The following is a 21321-nucleotide window of genomic DNA, read 5'->3' on the forward strand; positions in this document are numbered from 1 at the left end:
TGTCCCCTCTCTGATTTCCCCTCCATACACCTCCTTGCCCTCTCAAAAGTAGTAAATTTTTAGCAGCAAAACATAAATTTGAGACATGAAATAACGAAACTTTGTCTTCTACAGGCAGGACAGGAGTCCTTCCGTTCCATTACAAGGTCATACTACAGAGGGGCAGCAGGGGCTTTACTAGTGTATGACATTACAAGGTGAGAATGTGGAAGAAGTTATAACTGGTTTAAAATTGTCTTTTCTGTATATCACTGTGCAATTCTACAGTGTAAAAAATGTCTAATTTAGCATTTTTATAAATAAGTGCAATCTAATGTTTTACTGTGTTCATTACGTGCTCAAAATCAAGATACAGATTATGTTTAATATATATATATGTATACACTTCGAATTTTCTCAGTATAATGGTTGAGAAAAAGTATGTGCAAACTCTCACAAAGAATGAGTCAAAATATTTTTGTAAACTCTTTGTCCATGAACCTCTGGAATACCTTTATTGAAAAAGACCTTAAAGTATTTCATGAATTCTTTTCTTGTGTTTTGAACCTTGAACTATATTTTTTCTTTTACTGTATCAAACTTTTTACTGAAGTACCAGTCTGGAGAGAGAAAAAAAAAAAGTATAAAACATCAGTCTGATTACATAAAAATACCTGGAAAGTCTTTTAAAAAATGCTAAATTCTTTATTGAATTTACAAATTCACAGAAAATGTCCTTTTTTTTTTTTTGCCAGCAATAGAGCAAATATTACTGTATGAACTCATGACTGCTTGTGTTGTTACTTGAATTGGTTTGAGCATGTTACAGACTTCTCATGTTCCATTCAGCAGACTAATATATATGTCAAATGGCAGATTTTTTTGGCTATAAGAATCCTCTTTATTCTTTGTAGGAAATGTTTTCAGGTACTCTTTAGGAAGAGTCCATTAATGCTCCGTGTTTTACTAAATTCGTGTTTGCTTGTTTTCACTCTCAGAAAGGTAATACTAGCTTTTATCCCTGAAGCCTGTGTAGTAATAAATGAGTTCGTTGCGCACATCGAGAAGCTAGCTAAGGGAAGGGAAAAGAATTTCTTGAAATACTGCTTTTAATTTTCATTCTTTTCCATACTCAGGAGGGACACTTTCAACCACTTGACAACTTGGTTAGAAGATGCTCGTCAACATTCCAATTCCAACATGGTTATAATGCTTATTGGAAATAAAAGGTAAAATTCAACCAGTCATGATTTTGTAGATACTAGAGATTTAAAACTTGTTTTTCTCACTACCTTTTTTCTTCCTAAATGGTGATTTCATAAGTAAGCACCTAGATCTGTCCCTTATAAAGGGAGTATGGCACCTAATTTAGGTGTTCTAAAGTGGTTTGCATTTTTGGTTAAGAATGACGGCAGAGAAAATGTCATTAAACAGAGTGAGGCCCATACTACTGGATTCACTTGAAAACATTTACGAAATATAAAAAGTGCATACCTCAATAATTACATGAGATGCTTCTGAACTTAAAGCCTACTTTATGTTCTGTCTGTTTCAGCTAGGAGTGTGGTCAGACAATGGTTTTTAACCATTTCCTTTAAGTTCAGGCAGCTCTTAGACACTAAATGATACAAATTCAGAAGGTTCGGAAGTTTGTTACCAGATTTGGAAATGATTACCTACTTGGTCTTTTCATCAGCTAGAGTGTCAGAAGTTCTGAAATGGTTCCCTGTTGATGCTGACACTTTGATCTATATTGAAAATCTTCACTTAAAAAAAAAAAAAAATCACAAGTAAACTTAATATATTATGTAATTTTTCTGGTTCTTGATCCACTAAACTGTAGAATCATGTCTAAACTTTTACTATATGTGGATTTTTTTGAATATCAAAAGCATCATCTCAGAACTTAAAAAACTGTTAGTTGTGAGCCTTTACCGAAGTGACATTAACTTGTCTCCATGTCTAAGAAATTCTTGAAGGTAAAGATGCCAGTTGAATTAACAATATGCTTGTCCCCTGAATTTTATTGAACAGCTAGATCATTTTTAGATGCTACTGAGAAACAGCCTTGTAGTAAATACAGTCTAGTTTGGCCTGTTCACCTCTTGTTTTGTTCTTTTTCTTTCCCCTTCCTTCCACTTCTTTTCCCTATATTTGCCATCTACCTTACTCCAAAAAATCATACTAAGCAATAAATGATTATGAAGCTTACCCATATTTTTATATATAATATGGAAAATGACTAGCAGAGTTCTTTTTAGTAGAGGAATGTGATAAGCATAGTCTTTACAAATTGTTATAAAAGGTAATCTAATTTATTAAAAGATTTGGTAAGCCCATGAAAGCAATGAGCAACATTTTTTTTATGCTTATGTGAGCAAAGAAGTGGCACAGAGAAATAACGTGCACTGTTTTTTTGCAGAAAGTACTGTGTAAATTCGAATACTTAGTTAAGACACCTGTAATTATTCCTGATTATTCTTAGCTGTTAAAGCAAAGTAAATTTTGATGTCTTGCAGACTATATACCATGTGGTTGTATGTTATCTAATACGCTACTTGCAGCGAGCTCAGTAATTATCCCAGTTACAACTAGGGTTTGTTCACACAGTAAATTTACTTAGATTATGTATTTTAAGTTGCAGATTACGGTGCCACAGGAAGCAAAAGTTCTTTAAGAAGCTTTTTAAAGGGTATTATTTTCAAGCCTCAAAGAGGAGAATGGGAAGGAAACTCCTTCGTTTGCACTGCATTATACCGAAAGCATGTTACTGGAGCTCTTACAGTAGAGTGTACTGCTCTAGAGACTTATGGAAGGAAGAACACGTATACTAGCATAATATTTTTTAAAGAATAAATTTTAAGAGTCCCAAAAGTGTACTTACAATACAGTTAATTGTACTACTAACTTAATACTAGATTTGAAGGGTGTTGAGAAATTAAGCTGAAATATAATAGCTGCTTTTTGAAAACATTACGTATACTGGAATTAAAACATGACAAATACTATACTTGATCTCCTTTCCAGAACAAAGCATAGCTATATTGATCTAGTAAGACCAAATGCTTCGAATTATTGGAATGGGATGTATGGAGAGAGGAAGACAACTGTGGTTAGTAGAAGCAGTTAAAGCTCTTATATGGATATGTTTAGATATCAGTAGTGAGTTCTGAGTGGGTTATCACTGCAGTTTTCAATGCAGCTGCGCTATTTCAAATAAAAAAGATGTTTATTTCTATTTTATCATGGAGATAACACTGTAGTGAATCAAGCTTTAGATAAGACATTTTGGAGTGTAGCGTGGTAGTAGCAATGAAGACATTGTTCAAGTTCAAAAATACAATGTCAGGCAGCTACCTCAGGGACACGAGAATGAACGCCTTGTTTAGTTATCTTAAGCCTGAGACTGAGATACTGGGAGTGCTTACATATAATTAACATCAACTTATTTTTTCTTTGAGAAGACATTTTTTGTATCCTTATCTTCAAATGCTCCATGTTTAAATGATGTGCTGAATTATCTTGACTCTGTAACTTATCTGAGCTAGCATATAGTTGTAAAAATAACAAAAACCTGCTTTGCTGCAAAATTGATGCCACAGTGAGTATGATTTATGTTTCATATATGTGTAATTACAAGAGTGGCAGCCCAGTATTAAATGTCTTACTAGCACTCTGGCTATAAATTAAACCTCTGTGTTTGCATGCTGTTTAATTTGGAATTGTATATCTGAAAGTGTGTGTTTACATGTGTAATTTAAAGACAACTTATGTAAAATCACATGAAAAAGTACAGCATTATATTGTTCAGGATGTAATATACTTAGAAAGAAGGACAGAAACTGTGTATCACTGTGTATTTTTAAGAATTAAAGAAGTTCTAAAAAGTAGGAGTGAAATACTTGTGTCCATGTGACTTAGAAGTGGGTTTGTTTTTCATTGTCCAGTCCAAGAAGGTTTTCTACGTTTTTGGTTTTTTTGTAATATTTAACTTTCTTACAGACTGGAAAGCAGGAAACAAGAAAATGTGTTACAGTCACTTTAAGTTCTGCTGCTGTTAAAGGGCTAGGTCAGGCATAGAGTTTCAAAACCTAAATGCTAGGTTGTCAGGAGGGAGCAGCTAATATAGTTGAAAATACCGTTTTTGTTCATAGATAACGTGATACTAGAAAAATGATATTTACCTAAAATGACGATGTCTGAAGTTAGCGTTTGAGGAGTAGCTAGATAAGTATATACCTATCCCGTTGCAAGGCATTTCATGAACTCTAAGATCTGTGTCAGCTAGAACTGATAACTCAGGTGTGATGTCTGTGGCTACTCCGTATGTTGTAAGTGCAAAGCTTATAGTAATTCTACTTTATGTAAAGGCTTGAGTAGATCTTTGTATGTACATAAGTTCTAATGGGGACTGTTGGCTTGTAAGTACATCTCTGAAGAATGATATTTACCTGGACAGGTTAGACCACATGAATAACTTTTTTTTTCCATCTTAGTGATTTAGAATCTAGACGAGAAGTCAAGAAAGAGGAAGGTGAAGCATTTGCACGAGAGCATGGACTTATCTTTATGGAGACGTCTGCCAAAACTGCTTCCAATGTAGAGGAGGTAACTTTGCTTAACATTGGTACTTTAGTAAAAATAGTTGTTTTGAAACGCGTTCTGTAGTTTGTACAGATGTTATTCCTCTAGATTTTGGCTTTCTCCACTTGAATCAGCTGTTCTTTAATTTGTAATACGAGAAAGATGCTGTCTAAATTTTATCTGATTGCACAGCACCAAAGATATTGTTGAGATTGCATTAACTCAGATGCTTATTTTTAAAAATGCATAATCAGTGAAATGGGTACACCTGTCTGTTTTGTAATCTGAAAATTGAAACTGGAATAGATTTGCTAGTGCAAAGCAAGAAAGGCTATCAGTGTCTTTGACAAATGTCAATCTAACCAGTTCTTAAAGACCTCTTATATTTCACGTGCTCTTCAGAGCAAGCTATTGCAATACTTTGGTATCCCTACTGTAAACAGTTTTCATCTTTCCCCTCCACTACCTAGCAGGAATCTTCCTTGCTGCAATTCACACACACAATTTCTGTCCTCCAGAGAGTTGCCAAAGAGGCCATTATCTTGGTTACTGTAGTCTGTAATGTATTTGAATGTTATGTGTTTCAGTCTTTGCTATTTTAGAGTAAAGAACTTCATTCCCTTGAAATTTGCATATAGTTCATATTTGTGGGTATATGTGAGTTCTTACATACGTCACCTTAATCTACTACACATCTGTCTTGAAGGATGGTTGTGGTGGGTTGATCTGAGTCAGCAATTCAACAACCTTGTCAGTTGCTCACTTACTCCACTTGTCCAGTAGGATGGGGTAGAGAATCAGAACAGTCAAAGTGAGAAAGACTCATGGATCAGCATAAAGACAGCTTAGTAAGTGAAGGGAAGGAGGGGGAGAGTGGTGGAAAGGCAGTCATTCCCAACTTCCCATAAACAGATCGATTCCCAGACAGTCTCTGAGCAACAGCTGTTTAGAAAGGCTACATCTTGTTTTTTATTGCTGAGCATTATCATTGTATAATATGAAATATCCCTTTGGCCAAGTCAGGTCATCCGTCTGGCTGTGTCTCCTGCAACTTCTTGCCTACCCCAAGCCTAATTGCTGAGGGAGCAGAAGCAGCAAAAAAAAAGAAAAAGAAAACCTTGCCATTGTGCACACAGTCTTTAGAAGCAGCTAAAACATTGTGTTATCAATGCGGTTTTAATCACAAATCCAAAACACAGTACCATATATGCTGTTATAAAGAAAACTAACTCCATCCCAGCCAGACGCAGTACAGTGGTGGACAAAGAGCTCCAGATGATATGTTAGTGCTGTGTAAAGCAGAAAGATTGCTTCATTTCAATTTCACTGAAATTCTTCACTCAGAGGGTGGTGAGGCACTGGAACAGGGTGCCCAGAGAAGCTGTGGATGCCCCATTCCTGAAGGTGTTCAAAGCCAGGTTGGATGAGGCCCTGGGCAACCTGGTCTGGTGGGAGGTGTCCCTGCCCATGGCAGGGGGTTGGAACTGGGGGATCTTTAAGGTCCCTTCCAACCCAAACCTTTCTGTGACTTGTCTTTCAGACCTACACTCAATTCGTGCATCCCAGCTTATTAGCCTTTTTTTAAAGTAGCGTGGCATAGTTCAGCTTCTCATACTACATAATCTGTTCTCAGTCTTTTCTAAAATAGTCCTAAATTGTAAGATGGTGGGCAACTGGTTAGATATTGCTTTGGTAGTAAAGCTCTCTAGTTTTGAAATTTTGAAAAAATCATAGAATAGAAGAATAGAAGGCATACAGCCTTCATTTACTTCATTCTGTTTTGTTACTGTGTGGTTCTAACATTGTCACCTATTTCTGTGACAAAAAGTGGATTTCCAGTGGATGACTTGTCTGGTACGTAATGCACCTATGATTATCAGAAGGAACATCAGCAGAGAGTTCGTTCTTAAATAAGTTCAAATAGAATCCTCTCTTCCTGGTTCTATGAATGAGCGATTGTAGTAACTTTCTTAACTGATGCAAAAGCTTGAGGATTTAATTCTTTGTAGTGACAGTCAAATACATTCCTTAAACGGTACTCTCAATCAATACTGAAAGAGGTAGCATGATCTACTCTAGTTACAGCTGACAGAGCAAAATCTTAACCTTTGAGTTAATAAAAATAAGTGAGGAGAAATAGTAGGCATGGAAGACGAAAGTTATCACTTCATGGACAAACGAAGAGGCCACTTACATTTTTGTCATTGTGCTGATTCTGGACTGTTCAGTATCAAAAAAATGGGGGGAGCAAGGAAAGAAATTGTGTGAAATGGGCAGCATTAGAAGAAAGAACAAGAGGTATACAGAGCTGAGGCAGATGTAGAAAGCCTTCAGCACATGACTTCAGGACTGGAAAGAAATTAGTTTTCTGACACAATCTTTTCTGTTCACAAATCTTTCGCAGTAACAATGCAAAACATTTTTACTGTTCTTTTGGGGGAGAGACTAATGGTTAAGAAAGTAAGGTTTTTGACTAGAATATGTGTTTGTACTGTTCAATTTTGCATTCAACAGTGCAAAAGTAGATGGGAAAAAAATAGATTGGAAATAGATTGGATCTAAAAAGCTGGGCTTCTGTTCTTTTTACCCCTCAATAGGAAATATCCCTCAAAGGGTGATTTGGAGAAGAGACACTATTACTGTAAGACTCATGTACATATGGAAATGCATAGATGGAGCAAGCTAGAGCATTCACAGATAACAACCAGTGTCTTGTTTCCTCTTTCTGCTCTCAAAAGAGGGATTTTGCCTTACTGAGACTACATAATTGACTAATAAAGCCTTGGCCTACTGCATTTGTCCCAGTGCTGCATTTGCTTTAGTAGCTGCTATATAAAAGTAGTAAAGGAAGTGTAAAGTGATGACAAAGAAGCTACACAGTATCCAATAATAAGGCTTTAACTATTCTTCCAGTCATTTGAGAGAAATAGATCAAATTTTGAGGTGTCTGTCCTAAGTAGAATTGGGAAGGAGATCCATTTTCCCTGGCCAAATATGCTTTGTAGCTGCAGAGCTGGTGCTCTAACCAGTTTCTGAATCTGAGGCTTGTACTCATGGCAGAAGAAGACTGTTAAGGGTTTAGAAATAATCATCACGGATTGTTTGTACATGCCCTTCTCCAAACCACCTTAAAAACATGTAACAATTCCTGTAATTCTCTGGAGCCTTATCCTCAATATATGGAAGCTGTCTATGTCATTACAAACGTGCATAGCTTGCAAGTGTACAGGTTTCGTTCCACTCATGTAAAGAAACTATAGCAAGTACTTTTTATCCATTTTAGTTATACTTGAGACACTCTTTGCTCTACAGGTACTTGCATTCTCAGCCCTTTTGGAATCTAACCACGTTCCACATTTTATGAATGCCTTCTTTAGCGAGGCATGCCATTGTATACTGATCAGTTCTCTCCTATTAGACAGAACGGGACAGAAGTTTAGACTGTTTGCCACGTGAGCATTTCTGCACATCTATTTTAAGACCTGGCATGCTTTTCTTAACTTTATCTCTGGTCCAGAGTAATACCTGGCTCTGCAACAACAGGGCTAATAACAGTGTGGCTCTTCTATGCTGAATACCAAGTTCTTGTCACTGGGGGATTCAAGAGGAGGAGAGTGGCAGTACAGGCTGGTGATGCTACGTGGGTTAACAGATCCTCATCATGAAGCATAAGCAGACAGCTGTTAGAGTCCTGTGGGTCCTAGTCAGTGCCATTCAGTGTACAGACTATTCGCGTTTCATGAGGATGTGTTACTGAAACACAGCAGTACATGGATGTGTCTGCTGTCTTGTACCAGAAGAAGTTAAATGGCCAGAGGAAACTTATCTCTAACTTATCTCTAGTTGAAAATACATTGTTCTTGCAGAGTGATGAGGCAAGCCACCAGATAACGTGTGATCAGTTCAACATTGTTTTTGACCCAACATCATCTTAACGTGCCTCATAAACATCTACGATAGAGATTTGTAAGATAACGGTAGTCCTTGGCTGTTTCTTTAAATGAACAAATCGGCTTCTGTCATCAGTGTTATTTTTGTTTCTCTTGTCTAAACACAATTTCTGCCACTGTGTAGTGCCTTAGTCAATTCCTAGCTGCAGCAGTGCATTGTCCTGCTCAGATCTTAAGATAGTTTTAAAACGTTCATTCTGTTCTTCAGTATGATCTGTTAACCTATATCTTGGATGTCAACGTTTAGCAGCAGAGAATATCCTGTTAGCTGGTCATGTAGTGCAAGGCTGTTAATGGGATGTTTATATCCTGTTTGCACAATAGGCAATTAATAGCTGGGAGCAGGAAGTAGACGTAGGCTCTTCCTTCAGAGCTTCTGTGGAGGCGTATAAGAATTCAGTGTGGCTGCAGAGTTAAATCATCACGTTTAATGTGGAATGTGATGAGGAGAGTTTCTGAATCACTAGGAGGGTAAAAGGACTGGGAGGGGGGGTTATTTGGCTATCATTTGGCTGCTGCCACAAGACCAGTTACGCTGCCTCTTCAGCCATATCATGCTTGTAGAAAGAGTTTTTTGTTGTTATCAACTTCCCTTTAGCTTCTGTCTAAAGCCATCAAAATAGATAGCCTACTATCAACAGCCAACTGATTTTTTTTGCATTTTTCTTCAGTGCTTTCCGAGCTGCGTCAACATCAGTTGGTTTTCTACCTTGTATTAAAACTACATGTAATACTGAAGACTTTTTTCTCTCATTTGCAAGAGACATTAACAACTATATCACACCTTTCATTGGTGGTTCAACAACAGTATATGACTGTTAGTTGTAGTCTTATCTGAAATGCGTGGTTCAGAGCTTGCTGTGTGGTTTCTGCTTGGGCAGTGTCTAACATGTGCATGGGTAGAATAGGGTCATCTGCATGAACTGTAAGGTCTTCTACAGCACTCAGTAGTTATCTTTGCATCCCTGGAATATCGTTTGTTTGAATCCATTTACAGGTATTGATTGTAAAGAAGTAAAGATGCCTAGCTGTATTTGGAAAGCTGTAGTAACTTCGTGCCTTCCTCTTGTGCTCCATAGTGCTAGTTCAATAGTGACTAATACGATCAACCTTAAGCAAAAGAGTTTTCTGGATACTGGTCAGACCAGCACCAGACACCACCACTGTTCAGAAGCTGATCTTACCGAGCTCTACTAGCGTGTCACTGACTCCTGGTGTGGCAGTTGCTTTCAGTCAGTTGTTCCCCATACGGATGGGATTATATAGCCCTATGCCAAGCTTTCGTTTTAGACTACTGTCTTTGTTGTTCCAAGTTGTCTGCACATAAATAGAATGCATTAATGCATTCATTGTTCAGGATTAAATCTGAATGGACTAACCGTTTCAACCCAGCGTTTGAGTACCTCTGCTACATACAGCTGGATGGTCAATCGACAGTTCTGTTTCACTTGTAACTTAATTTTCTCTTCAGGCAGTTTTTTTCATACTTCTGTTGAATCAGAAAGTGGAGACTCAAAATCCCAGTAGTTTCAACAGGCATACTGCTCAGTCACAGATAACAGAAGGATGATGGACTTGGTAATACCCTAAAGGACAAAAATGAAAATCCCACAGAAAGATGAGATTCTTACCAGTTCCAAATTGGAACTCATATTTTCTAGAATTTGTTTTTTCCTTTCCTTTTACCCTTTTTAAATATGGCTAAGTGCTGGTACGCAAACAGCTGCTTGACCTGGTGATCTATTTATTTAGCAAGGATTTAGTTGGTAAAACTTGAAACTTCAAGGTGTTAGTAGCTTTACTATTAAAGTGACATAAGATGTAATTTGACTAGAGCTTTGAGAACAGTAGAATTTCTTGTATGTGAAAGGTGTGTGTTTTTTTAATTTTATTTGGTTTGTCTTAAGTTGTATCAAAACCAGGATTCTTTCAGGTTCATGGAAATCAAAGCTCTGTGACCCTTCAGCTGTGTGAAGTTAGGCTCTTCAGCCATTTTCTCCCATGAGAAAGTAGAGGTGTCAGTTCATCTGTAGGAGAGAGAAGGGGCAGGACACCTGACTTCAGTGAAGATTCACAACTTTTATCTCCTTGTGGGAAGTCCTTGGGCAGCGCCCCAACTGTGCTGCAAGGAACAGTGACTCTGCCATGGTTCTTGGGACTTCTGGGCATCCTGAGGTGTAATCATAATAAAATTCTCAGTTAAGGGTTCCAGGCTCTCAATAACAGCATGAAAAGTATCATATGGCTGTCTGCCTGAGCCATAGATTTTGCTCTATAAGTAGTTCCTTAGTTACGTGTTTATCGTTTTCTCAGGTGCTCCATCTCTTGTAACTGTTCAGCAGCAGCTGCAGTACTTCTTGAGAAGCTTCAAGCTAGTAATGTGCTTCTTTCCAATAAGCTTGTCAAAGACAGCACAAGCCAATTGCTGTCAAGTTCTGTTTTGGGCCTGTGCGCCTTTCCTTTAAATGTAGAGCCACAAATGTGTAAGGGCACTTCTTGGGGTGTGGGTTCGTTATATAGCACTTCCCTGCTGCTTAATAACTAACCCCTCTGAAAGCCCTTCGGTGACCTGGGTTTCTTTCTGAAGGATCATTTAATTGTAAAAAGTATTGTCTTACTGCGCATAAAACAGCTGCTCAGAGCTTTAGGATCTCCCTCCGTAAGTGACCATCCGGCACCACTTACACTCTGGGCTGTTGAATGCCCTACTGAGTAAACCCGTTTGTGGTCCGTGTCATTACTGTTTCCAAATGCATATTTTACTAGAGTCATGAACTAATCTTAACTGCTGAAGCATAGGAAATTGGGAGGAGGACAAACTTCTAGGTGTTGGCTGACCACAGAGGTGAAGGCCATGCTTCAGAATTTGAGATATGTTACAGTTAAGTGTCCTTGATTTAAGTGTAGGAAAGCGTTCGGAAATAATGAACTCAAACCAATTTGTATTTCAGAGCACTAAATTTAATATAGCCACCAGAGGGCAGCATGTTACATGAACTGGAAATGCAGATTATGATATATTTTGATTTTAAGTGAAGATGGACTTCTAAAATCTGAGTTTTGAAAAGTATTGGTGATTCATTTACAAGTTTTTGTTATGCTCAGCTTGGAGCTAAGTCATCAAATACTCATCACGGCAATAGCTGTAGTGTCTGCAAGACATTATTTGCACATTTTGTCACATCTGCCAAATCTAAATATAGTTGTTCTATAGCTTATGTTCTGGTGCCTTTAGCTTATTATTACTCCTACATACAACTTGCATATGACAGGTAACAGGAGCTTACTCCATTACTTCCTGCATTATTTTTTTTACTAGTAACAGAATTCATTCTTCCTTGTTTTGTCTCAAGGGCAGTAAACCTACGTTGTTTACTTTGATAAAATAGATGTCAAATTGCTTTTGTTTTATAGTCGGGGGTTTTAGGATTAATTTATCTTAAATGCAGCATCTGTGATTTTCGGTTGTTGTTCTTTTGGGTTTGCTTGTTTGTTTTCTGAGGTGGACATTTTGAGACTTTGTGATTTCCATAAAGCAACGTGACCTAGGAAACCCCTTATGTAAATATCTGAAGTGAAATTTTACTCAGATATTGTGACTCAAAACCCTCCTTCGTTTGCTTTGCACTAGGTGCAGGTGTGACACAACAGGCAGATCGCATCTTACAAGACTTAGTTTCCCTGTTTGCCCAGTAGTGTCATTTTCCTCAGCAGGGTGTTACCGTTATCAGTGTTGGCAAACCTAGTTATAAGGTGAACACAATAGAAAAATGTGATACTGAAAGAAATCACTAAATCACTGAACAACTTTTGTAGATTTTTTTTTTTAAGTGCTGTGGTATAGATAAATTCAGTAGTCTCAAGCATGAAAGCATCAGTATCTTGTGATTTAGGAAGATTAAAACCAGGAGTTAAACATATGTTTAACACATACATAAAAATATGTAGACATATTCCTAAAGATGCAGTGATTTCTTTAATTTTCCTCAAACGTAGCCTAGAATCTTTGTGTTTGGAAGTCTACTCATAAAAGGAAGAGAGGTTTTTGCAGACTGAGTATATTAATGTAGGAACTGTGTAGCAGGGGCTTGCCATCTTTCGGGTGACTGCATGTAAAGCCAGGCAGAACCTAGTGCTGCCTGTCTGGAGCCGGTGAGAATAAACTGGGATGGACCTGAGTTGGTCGGGGGTGGAGAGGCTTGAGTGTCTTTGTGTTGTGGTTTAACAGCAGCAGCGTTACCGGGATCTACAGGGCAACTGCAGCAGGCTTGGTAGGCAGCCAGCCTGGGTCCGTGTGGGCTTGCTGGTTGAAGTCTTGTGTTGTGTGGAAGTGGCCGAGCTGCACCTGGATCCAAGTTGGCATGTGAAGTGCTACAGCTGTGTTCTTGCAGTCCCCTGCACGTGGTCTAATAAATGCAAACTGGATTTGAGGGGAAGCAGCTCTGTCTCTTTGCATCCGTGGCTCAGTTAATCTGCAAACAGGATAAACTGCCCATAAATAATTGAGAGTTTATAGTATACTGCGTGTTCCAGATAAGAGTTAGAACATGCAGTATGAAAAGAAATTTTTAGAAGAAGCCAATTACACAGGGTTCACCTTCTTGTCCTTGCTAATTGGGGCACTAGCATACAATGCCAAAATCTGATATGATATTCTTAAAGTGACTAGAGTGCTGTTTTTAGTAAGGTTCTCAGGTGGGTATTTTCGGTCCACTTACACTTTGAGGCATAAGCTAACTTAAAATATATGGATGCAAGAAACAGATGGAAGTCTTTAGGGATGCAAGTCTCTTTTCATTGCTGAATAGTAGTAATTTTTCAGAGTCTGTACTAACTGAAGACGTATATTTTTTAGATGCTAAATTCTCGTGAAACCAGTGTTTTCAAATAGGGATTATTTATATGTGACCCAGTATAGCCTGGCACTTTGCCATGCAGAATACCTGTATGTACTGTTCTAACACTGATATTCAGTGTACCAGAGTCATGGCAGAAATTTGGTAATCAGATTATATCTTCTGTAGACAAATGAAATTGTAGAACTGAGGTGAATTGGAATATTTTGATTTTTCAGATCAAGATTTTCTCAGGAAATGTATTTAGTGTTAAAATACACCGTTTGTACTGAAGTCAGCATGCTTTTATGCTTTGTACAGTACATATGTAATAACTCTGTTGAATATGGGGTGCATTTTCACATTTTTGTGAGTATAGATGCATTCTCATGGCAATCTCTTCCTGAATGTAGCATCCAGAAGATACTTTGTACTCAGTTTGGAGTTGGTAGTCTGGCAAAATTCTAGGTGGTTGGTCTAAAGTAATTTTTATAGATGTAATTTAATTCTCATGAAATTAATTCCAAGAGCCTAAGTGTACTTAGCCAGCTCTAGTTCTAGAATTGTTAGAAGTGCCAATTGTTAAGTGCTTGTTTACATGAAGTTATCATAACACGTTTTTAAGACTTCAAGTTCTGCTTAGTGTCCTACTTAAATGGGAATGAGCAAGCATCCTCACAGATCCCAGCTGTGACTTTCCAAAGTTTTTGGCTTATACCTTTCAACAGGCCCACGTATGAGCCTGTTACAATAATTAGTGTGTTATCAGAAACCAAGATAAGTTTGAATGCTTTTTCTTGTATTGAAAACTTCAATTTCTGAGGAATTTGAATCAATTCATAGTTGGCTGCAAGCCAATTTTTCTCCTCAACTCTAACGCATGTTTGAAAAACGAACTCACTTCCTAAGTGCCTTGTGAATCTGCAATGATTAATTCTTCTCATTATTTTGCTGCAAATTCTCATGACCCTCTGTGATGATTCGATCACCCACTTAGAGTTTATGCATATTCATATCTTCCTGCTCCTGCTGCAGTCGTTCAAGTCTCCTTCACTGGCTGTGGTGTGTGCTTGGTGCAGTAATTGAGCTGCAGTAGATTGATTACTCTGGGGAGCTGTAAGGCCTTTAAAGGTGAAAACATATCAGTCCTGTTAATTAGGAAACAAAGCTCTGGTGGCAAGTTCAGCAGTCAAATGCTTCCAGTGTAGAAATGAGGAAAGGTATGATTTGTTCCTCTCCATGAACCCTGTTTACTTTTTTATATTTGAATTAGATCTGTATTTGCTGTAACGGGCTAGTGCAGAAGATAGCATATCTTGTATGATTGTGTGCTGATGGTATTTTAAAATAAAAAGAGCCATATATTTGATTATTGCTTGTAATTATTAGCTGCTGTTAATCACCTCTTAAATTATACATTGTCTTAGGCATTGTTTGACCTATGAAGTTAAACGAGAGATGAAAAATGGAATCAGTGATTGTGAACTTTAACCAAAAATATTTATTTATACCACTCACTCTTTCAGATGTAGCATCAAAAAGTCTTTTCTCAGAATTAATACAATTTGAGAAATCATAATAAAATCTGGAGTATTTCTTTTCTACCATTAAGATGTCTGTTGCCCATCATGTGCAAGATTAATTAAAGAGAATACATTCTTAAAATTAGGTGAATATTAAATGATAGCATAAGGTTTCATCCAGCAGACAGCATCCTTACATCATCATTGTAAGTACCCTGTGGTTTTATGTTGCTAAGCACTCTAATCTAGAGTGGCCTATTACAAAGATATTAAGGGTAGGGGAAACCATCTGCCACACAATCTATCCATAAGGGTCAGAAATAAATAATTTAAAAGTAATTTATATATCTTAAAAACCACTTTTTTCCCCCTGTAATTACTGGACAACAGATTGTAGAATATAGTTGTTATGAAAATGCCTCTCTATTTTTGTAAATAGCATGTGAGCCATTGCTACTTCAGGGTAGGTTGTAGGATGCTGTTGTCGTACCTGTTCCTCCTGAGGTAGGAAAGTCTTGCTGAAAAAAATATGCTAACTGGAGTTCAATCTCATGTATATCGTACACCAAACGATATCATATCCACTAGTTTACTATTGTTTTCCTCTCTGTTTTAGGCGTTTATTAACACTGCAAAGGAGATCTACGAGAAAATCCAGGAAGGAGTTTTTGACATTAATAATGAGGTAAGTTTTAGTACTCAAAACACTTTCTTCTTTTTTCTCTCTTTTTTTTATGTGCCAAATCCACCCTCCCTAGAAGTAAAATATGTCTGTTACGTTTAGATATAGAATTGTCTGCCATTGTGGTAAAAATGGATTAAAATAAGTGACCCTATCCATCCATGAAGCATCACAAAATAATATAAATCCCCAAAAGAGAAGAAAATCCACTTTCATCCACTTCTCCATATGGTGTCATCTGTTTTCAAAGATAATTTTCCACTATGTAAATGGAGGACCATGTTGATATGCCAGATGCACTCCATGAGCTGTCCAGTGTAGGGGAGGGATTGCTTTGAGAGTTACATAAAAGACTTTTGAAATGTTCCTGGTTTAGGTGGCTGGATTCTGTGGGGAATAAAAGATTAGCCATTTTGTCTATGCACATTACTGAAATTACAGATTATCAGGGCCAGCCTCTTCAGCTTGTTCTTACAAGGTGTGGGGCATGAAGCAGTGAGCACTTTTGTAAAACAAGAGTCCAGAAAGACAGACCTGTAACCTCTTAAATTTTGGAAGGATTGTGCTGTTGAAAAACTTGAGCGGCTAGGAGGTAGGTTCATGGCTGTAGAAAAAATAAACTCACATTCAGTGGTAGTAGATAGAATTATGTTAGGATAATACAAGTTCTCAGTTAATACTTACATTAGAGGTAACAGCCCATAGAACAGTTCAGCTGTGACAGGGTTAAGTGGGCAGTCGTCTCTGGTTCACAAGTTTTTTACCCCGCATCCCTAAATATTGCTGCTGAGGTGCTTAGTAAAGCCACATGGAAATGAGTACTGCCACAACTCTGGCCAGGACTGTGAGCCTGTCACTTCTCTGAAGGGCGATAGTCCTCACCGAAGTGTTCGAAGAGCAGGGAGGAAACTGGCAGGGCTCAGACTCGCCTCTTTCCACGTAACACATCTCAACATAAGAAAATGTCGACTAATAAAAGTATTGCTGTTATGACTTTGCAGCGGAAGTAATGAGAAACTTCAGTAGTATGAAGAGCATTTGCATTAGGAAACTTGTAGCTAAATAAGACTGCAGTAGTAATCATTCAGACACTGATTCTGACTGAAAAACGTGTGCGCGTAGATGGTGTCTCGGTGAAACACCTTTTCAGTTCAGTCCGGTGACAAAAGGTAAAATTTTCTCTAGCGTATTTTCTAAAGAAACTCATGCAGTGCAGTATGAATTGGACGGTAATCGGTGTCTGGAAAAGCATGCTCATTGTATCTGTCGAGTTTCATATAGTAGCTGACTGCTTTACTGTGCCTTACGGAGCTTTGATTGCAATATGCTGTCAAGAGCCAACAGTCCGTGCTATTTATTTGGCTTTGTGCCAAGTCGGGCTCCTTGATTCCTCAAGAAGTTGCTACCAGCCCAGAGGGGGCAAAACCAATGAGCCATAGGGCATGCTTTTTATTAAAGAGGAGTCAAAGAGCGAAAAGAAACCACATCAGCTGCTGTCAATACTGAGCTAGTGCCAGAAACCCCAAGGCTACTACTGTTGCAGAACAACTGCCAAGCACTATAAATCTGAGATTTACTGTGACGCAAAGTTTCCTTAAGAGCTTAATTTCTGAAGCTACTGTATTACTTTTCTCAAAGTGCTGTATTTTTAGGTAAAATCCACTTGAGGGAGTGAGGGTTAAGATATAAGTGTGATTTTGATGAATGAAAGAGCTACGCTGTGTGTGGGTTCTTGGCAAGGAGCCACGTCTTTCGGGATCATAGAAATTATTGATGACACAGAACACTCGTATGCCCTTAGCCTGTACAGCTGATTCAACACAGAAAGAAATGCTGTCTGGAGAGGAAAAGTTTTATACTAAACTATTAAACTGGTGGAGGCTTTGGTGAGAGGGGGAGGTTTTACATTCCTAGCAAATGCTTAAAGCCTTATGCCAAGCAGTACTCAAATGCGATTCTCGCTCGGTGTTTTCAGGTTAGGAGTTTAAGGTACAGGATTTAACATGCAGGTAACATTTAAATGAGAACGAAAGCATCTCTCTTTAAATTATATTTAATTGCCAAGGATGTTTGCTTTAAAAAAAAAAAAAAAAAGGATATGTTAGGACGCCTTACCATATGATTGTTGTTTTTAAAGAAAAGCTTTTCGAGTGTATTTAGTTTTCTACAATAATCAAACTGTGTATTGAACTTCATTTCAGGCAAATGGCATAAAAATTGGCCCTCAACATGCTGCTACTAATGCAACACTTGCAGGCAATCAGGGAGGACAACAAGCTGGTGGAGGCTGCTGTTGAGCCTGTTTTTACTTTCTAGCTGCCTGGATGGGGCCTACTAACTTGTTTGTTCACCCTTCCCTCCCTCCCCCTGCCCCGCTCGCCTCCACTGCAATTCAACTGAGACATGAAACTTGTAAGTTGGTTTCCTGTTGCAGGAGAAGACTTTATCCTTCAAATTCTTGTATAACTTTGAATAAATGGTTAATGTTCACTTAAAGACAGATTTTGGAGATTGTATTCATATCTATTTACATTTGATTTCTAGGTCAATTGATGTGATTATTTTTGTTAAATGTTGTCTTGTGCCCTTGACTACGAACTGAATTGTATTAAACACTACAAAGTCATCTGAGTATTTTAATCAGTTTGTGTAGTTAGGTTTCCCAGTTCCTGCGGTTACCTAATGTTTAATATTGTAGAGCTGTCCTCAAGTTTTTTGTCAATTTTCAAGGCTATAAAGAGAAGCAGAAGGACTCTTTTAATTCTGTATTTATCACTTTCTGTATATATAGTTTAATAACCTGCTTGGGTGTACTTGCCAAGCTAGAATTCTTTAATGCATTTGCATAAATTCTATACTACTTAGAGCTTGAAAACTACAGGAGCATTAATAGAAATTGCTTGGACGCTAAATTTTAAGCCTTTTTGACATTGTTAGCATGTTCATCCTCCCTTGTCATTATCCTGAAGTCCAAGAAAAAATGCTTAATGTATATTACTAGAGGCTACATACGTGCTATCTATTTTAATGCCAAATGTTTGCTGTTTGTCCACAATTTCCACAGCACCTCTTCAGAAATGGATTAGCTGTTTGCCTTAACGAGTACTATAGGTCAAAACAGAGTATGAATGAAAAGCAGAGGAGGAGTTGAAAACATTAAAATGGCACATTATAAACACGTTAATCTTTTCTTAATGTTTTTTCTTGTTTACCACTTGATTTCTAGGTATATTTTTCATGCAAGGACAGTTTTTCAACCTAAATGTACAGTGGTTGTGTAAAGCTTTCTTTTAGTGACAACTTGTAATCCTAAATATATGGTAAGCATCTTGTCTATTGTGAAGAGGGTGTGAAAATAAAATCTGCCAGTTTGGAAATCTTGATGAAAATCAAAACTAGAAATGCTTTGGTACTTTTTATGGTGGGGAGGTGTGGGGGGAAGTTTTGCCTCAAGTGAAAGGATTGCAACAGTACAAAAACAAAATCCTGTGTTTAAGTGTTTATTATTAAGTACAGAATGTTGTGTCACTTTTCCTACAAATGAGGGAACAACAGAGTTTCCACCTCATCCTGTTTATATAACTTGCAGATAAAAGGGTGACATTAATGCTAGGCCATGCTTCACATATCTTAAAAAAAAGAAAAAAAAGACTGCAGAACTTTTTGTCTTACTGGACCAATACTGACTGCACCACAACACGGGGGGACGTGGATCCTTGTATCATCCATTCTTATTGTCAAAACTTTAACATCAAAAATTAATAAACTTCAGTCTGACAGGTGTAATGTAGCAGTGGTTCTGAGATTAAATAAAGTTTCAAAAATGTGTGGAACTTTTTGTTTGTATATTGGGGGAAGGGACAACCGATCAGGATGTCTGTTGGTTGCCGACTTCACGTCTTTCTTGCACATTCCGGAGCACAATAAGCAATGCAGTATAGTTGCTTTCAACTATTCGCATTTTTAAGAGGGCTCTCTGTTTACGTGTTGTTAACTGGTTATTATGTATTTGCATTTATAAAACACCAACACTGCTTCATTTGAAGTCCGAAACTTGTGTTGCATGATGGTAAAACCATAGGGGTGAATTGCATTGATGCTGGGAGAAAAATGGCTTGATGGAGGAGGTGCTCACAAGAAAGAACAAATGAGCAAAAGTAGTTGCTTGAATTAACTGAAGATGTTTTGGAACTGGCACCATAACCGAACTCAGCTGCTTGGGAGGAGTTGGGAGAAGAGTATGCCCTTCTGTAGCAGCCTCAGCTGTGTTACAAATGGCAATAAATTTCTTAGACATCAAAATTGCCACAGTTAAGAAAGCAAAGTAGGGGAATTTGTACCCTAATTCTGACAAGAACAAAAATGCATGTTTTAAGTGATGATGAGTTAAAGCTAGGATACTCCACTAAAGCTTCTGGCATCCACTCGTTTTCTGAAAGCATGGAAGGCATAGAACTGACCAGGAATCTACTACAGTGATTTTTTTTTTTTGGGGGGGTGGGGGGGGTGAGGGGGTATGAGGTAGGGGACAAGGGCAATGTGGTGTGACTTAGAGTCCCAGGTGGATAGTGATTGTGCTCCTGCTGGTTGGTCCTGCCTTACGTGCTAGTCTTACACAGTGCGTTATCTCAAGAATCTGGTACTCCCAAGGAGGAACTAGAATAAAACAAGTTTCCTCTCACTCCGGCTGGTGTTTTGTCACGAGCTTTATGCACACACAGTCCTTTTGTTGCCTGTCAGAAATCTGCATATTTTTGTGGGGTTTTGAGAAACCACTGATCTTATTTCATCCTACTAGAATTTGAAAATTACATAGTACAGAACCCAGCAGGATTTACTTGTGCAGCATGTGCTTTAAAAGGTTATTGTGTTACAGGTTTCAGTTTTACTTTTACATGAGTGACTGATAACTAGCTTTCATGTTGCATTCCAGTTACTTTTATTGATTGCATTTTCATAACCAAATAATTAAAATATTTCATTATTCCCCAGCAACTTGTAAAGCTGTAATTTAAGACTACTATCAATACTGAAAAATCCTACCCCGGTGACAGTTTCTCTGTAGTCCCAATTTACCAAATGGTATAAACCACAGTTAACTTACAAAAGAGTAAATTTGGAGTGACAAATCCTTTAAGCATGACTTAAGACTTGTCTCTCCTATTTCTACTTAAGATGAGAAGTTCCAGGTATTTTGGCAGTCATTTAAAACAGATTAAACTCCCTCTCGATCTTCTACCTGTGTGTTTCTGTTGACTTCAATCATTCAGATTTATTCTTGTGCAAGACCAGATTCAGCACTGACTTAAGGTAAATGACTGCCAAAACACTCGCTGATAAGTTAAAATAATGACAGACTGTCTGCCGCCCCTAGCCAGCGCTGCTCCAGAGACGTCTCCTCTCTGTTACATTAAGTTTTTTGTAGTTCTTGGTTCGTTGTTTTGCTGGCTAGTTGGAGAGCCTTCAACCACAACATTTGTGTAGTGTGGGTTTTGTTTTTGGTTTTTTTTTTTTTAGAAGGCCACAGATTAGGCTAAAGGGCATATGCTTAACTTGGGAAAATTATTTCTGCCTTAAGAGTCTAATGCTGTGTGTTATAGCACTAAAACTGTTCTTGGGATGGGGGCAAAATGTGAACTTACCAGGCTCTAAGTTACAGTTAATACAGTTTTTCATTCAAAGTTAGTTTAAAATTGTCTTTGGATTTCTCATTTTTGGAATTGAAGGACTTAGAATTACTTTCTAAGTGACGGCACCACGATGTGCCT

General features: G+C 37.8%; 1 protein-coding gene across 2 annotated transcripts in view; it reads left to right on the forward strand.

Moving 5' to 3' along the window:
- RAB2A (RAB2A, member RAS oncogene family) overlaps window positions 1-19386 on the forward strand; it is a 42908-nt gene extending 23522 nt beyond the window's left edge. For both annotated transcript variants that reach the window (XM_066993020.1, XM_048054497.2), the window contains exons 4-8: window positions 115-197; window positions 1116-1208; window positions 4476-4587; window positions 15488-15556; window positions 17755-19386. In XM_066993020.1, the coding sequence (XP_066849121.1) occupies window positions 115-197; window positions 1116-1208; window positions 4476-4587; window positions 15488-15556; window positions 17755-17850 (453 nt within the window). In that variant the 3' untranslated portion in view covers window positions 17851-19386. The remainder of the gene's footprint in view (window positions 1-114; window positions 198-1115; window positions 1209-4475; window positions 4588-15487; window positions 15557-17754) is intronic.
- The last annotated feature ends 1935 nt before the right edge of the window (window positions 19387-21321 follow it).

This window comes from Anser cygnoides, chromosome 2, assembly GCF_040182565.1.
Source record: "Anser cygnoides isolate HZ-2024a breed goose chromosome 2, Taihu_goose_T2T_genome, whole genome shotgun sequence".
Lineage (NCBI taxonomy): Eukaryota > Metazoa > Chordata > Aves > Anseriformes > Anatidae > Anser > Anser cygnoides.